We start from the raw sequence: 2,134 nt of genomic DNA, 5'->3' as shown, positions 1-2,134 counted from the left end.
ATTTCTCACGACTGTCCAGTCAATTTGTGGGCTGCCGCTTAGGCTTTATTAAGACTCTGTTAATGCTGAGGGAAAGTGGCAGATCTAGACTGGGAGCTGCGCCCTCCGCGGGGTCCCGTCCCCCACTGTTGCCGGGGGCGACGGCCCTGCCTTCCACTGAGCATGCCCAGGAGGGGCATCTGCTGTGTCAGGGCTATGGAAGCTGACAGCCAATCAGAGCGGTTCAAACTATGTGACCTCGCCCGTCAAGCTGTCCAGGGCAGGGATATGAGGCCCACCCTTGCCAGGCAGGGCTGGATGGGGTGGGTGGGGGGAGCGGGCGGGGTGTGGGCATGGGTGCAAAGGCTGGAGCTGGGTGGGCAGAAGACTCAGGAGGCCAAGCAGAACAGGGCCAAAGAAGTTGCTGACAGGAACATGTCCACGGAGCCTTTCCCCACAATCCCCAGTGACTGAAATATTAATCTGCCCCAAGGCGCTGCAGCTGACAGAGAGCTGCTTCACAGACAGCAAGTGTCATTTTATTAAAAAATAAAGGAAAATGGCCCCCTCCCCTTCACTTGACCTTTCTTTTCGGGGAAGGAGCTTTTTCTTAAGAAAAGAAAGTACTTGACAGCCTGGCCACCAAGCCCTGTGTGGCCCCAGCCTGCAGGCACCTGACCAGAGGTGCACGGCCCTGGGCAGTCTGGCCTGACCCTCCCGACACGTGGAGTAGAAGGTGGGTGTCGGCTGACAGGAGTATCCCAGTGGGAAGACGCTCTAGTTTTCAGAACTCAGAGTCCACATTCCAGGAGCTGCCCAAAGCCACTAGCGCAGGGTCCCCAGGGAAACAGGGCTCTGACCCTCCAGCCAGCTCAAGCTCGGGGGGACCACAGGGACTCTCAGTCTTGGTGAGTCTCGAGACATTCTCAGGAGCTAGACTACTGAGGGCCAACTTGGCCACCTCCCAGGGGGTGTATTTGGGATCAGTATATCCCCCCACTATTCCATCAGCTCTACAAGGCAAGGACTTTGTTGTCTTCCCCGCCATGTCCCCAGCCCCCAGCCTGGCTCCTGGCTCTGCAACAAGCTGCCCTCAGTGAGCAAAAGTGGTTGATGAATGGATGAATGAAGTGAGCCCGGTCCCAGACAAAAGCAGAACTCTTCTTAAAGATCTTACTAATGCTAATTACCTGGATGGGGGGAAACAGATAAAGAGGAGCAAGGGAAACAAAAAAGCCAAAAAAAAAAAAAAAAAAATTCAGAGGGAAAAAAAGTAGAACAATTTTTTAAGGAGCAGAAAATTTGAGAGAAAGGGGAATCACTTTCCATGATGGGCCAGATGAAAGACAGAGACATGATCCTGGCAACTCCAACACAGCAGCCACTGACCGGATGTGGCTCAACTGAAAGAAACCCCAATCCAGGTCTTGGTCCCACTAGCCAATTTCAAGGACTCAACAGCCACGTGACAAGGGGCTACCATATTGAACAGTGCAGAATGGAACACCTCCTATCACAGAACGTGCGACTGTTACAGTGCTGATGGAGAGCGAGAGCCTGGGCAAGGCATCCTTGGTCTCAAGGGGCTGTCCAGGCCTGAATCCCCTGAGCATCCCTGCAGTGCGGCCACCCTAGCCCTGGGCTGAAGTCGTGTCCCCTCCCATCATCTGGAGGAGGTCCCAGGGAAGCCTGGGGCTCAGGGACGGCTCCCACTGGGGCTGGACTTGTGACATGGCAGGGTAGGGGGAGCTTGCAGAGGCCCTGGGGATGCACAGGTACCCTGTGAGGCCGGGATTACTGCCCCTACTTCACAGATGAAAAGACAGAAACAGGAGTTGCCTGGGATGGGCAGGTCAGAGAAAGGGGCCCCAAACAGGAAATAAAGAGGATGGAGGCAGAGACCAGGAAAGAGGGGCGCAGGGGACTTGGGGCCAGGGATAGAAAGGCCCCCTTGCCAAACACCCCTACTCTGCTCTGCGTGGGGGTCAGTGAGCTCCTGGGGTTGGAGAGGAGTGGGCTTCCCAGGCAGGGCCCAGCCTGCTCACCTGGGTCAAAGGGGGCAGAGGGCTTGAGGGCGGCCGCGGCCAGCCTGGCCATCATGGGCGAGATGAGGCCTTTGCTGGCTGAGATCCTCTCCATGATGGAGGCAGGGGGC

General features: G+C 56.5%; 1 protein-coding gene across 1 annotated transcript in view; it reads right to left on the bottom strand.

The window, feature by feature from the left end:
- The window catches only part of CASZ1 (castor zinc finger 1), a 145,571-nt gene that overhangs the window by 3,077 nt on the left and 140,360 nt on the right, over positions 1-2,134 (bottom strand). Inside the window, exon 13 of the mRNA XM_010850186.1 lies at positions 2,025-2,134. This exon is cut by the window's right edge and continues 3 nt beyond it. Coding sequence (XP_010848488.1) covers positions 2,025-2,134 — 110 coding nt within the window. The remainder of the gene's footprint in view (positions 1-2,024) is intronic.

Source organism: Bison bison, unplaced genomic scaffold, assembly GCF_000754665.1.
Source record: "Bison bison bison isolate TAMUID 2011002044 unplaced genomic scaffold, Bison_UMD1.0 scf7180017864289, whole genome shotgun sequence".
NCBI lineage: Eukaryota > Metazoa > Chordata > Mammalia > Artiodactyla > Bovidae > Bison > Bison bison.
Note: the sequence above shows the minus strand (reverse complement) of the source record. Positions and strands in the feature narration are given on the sequence as shown.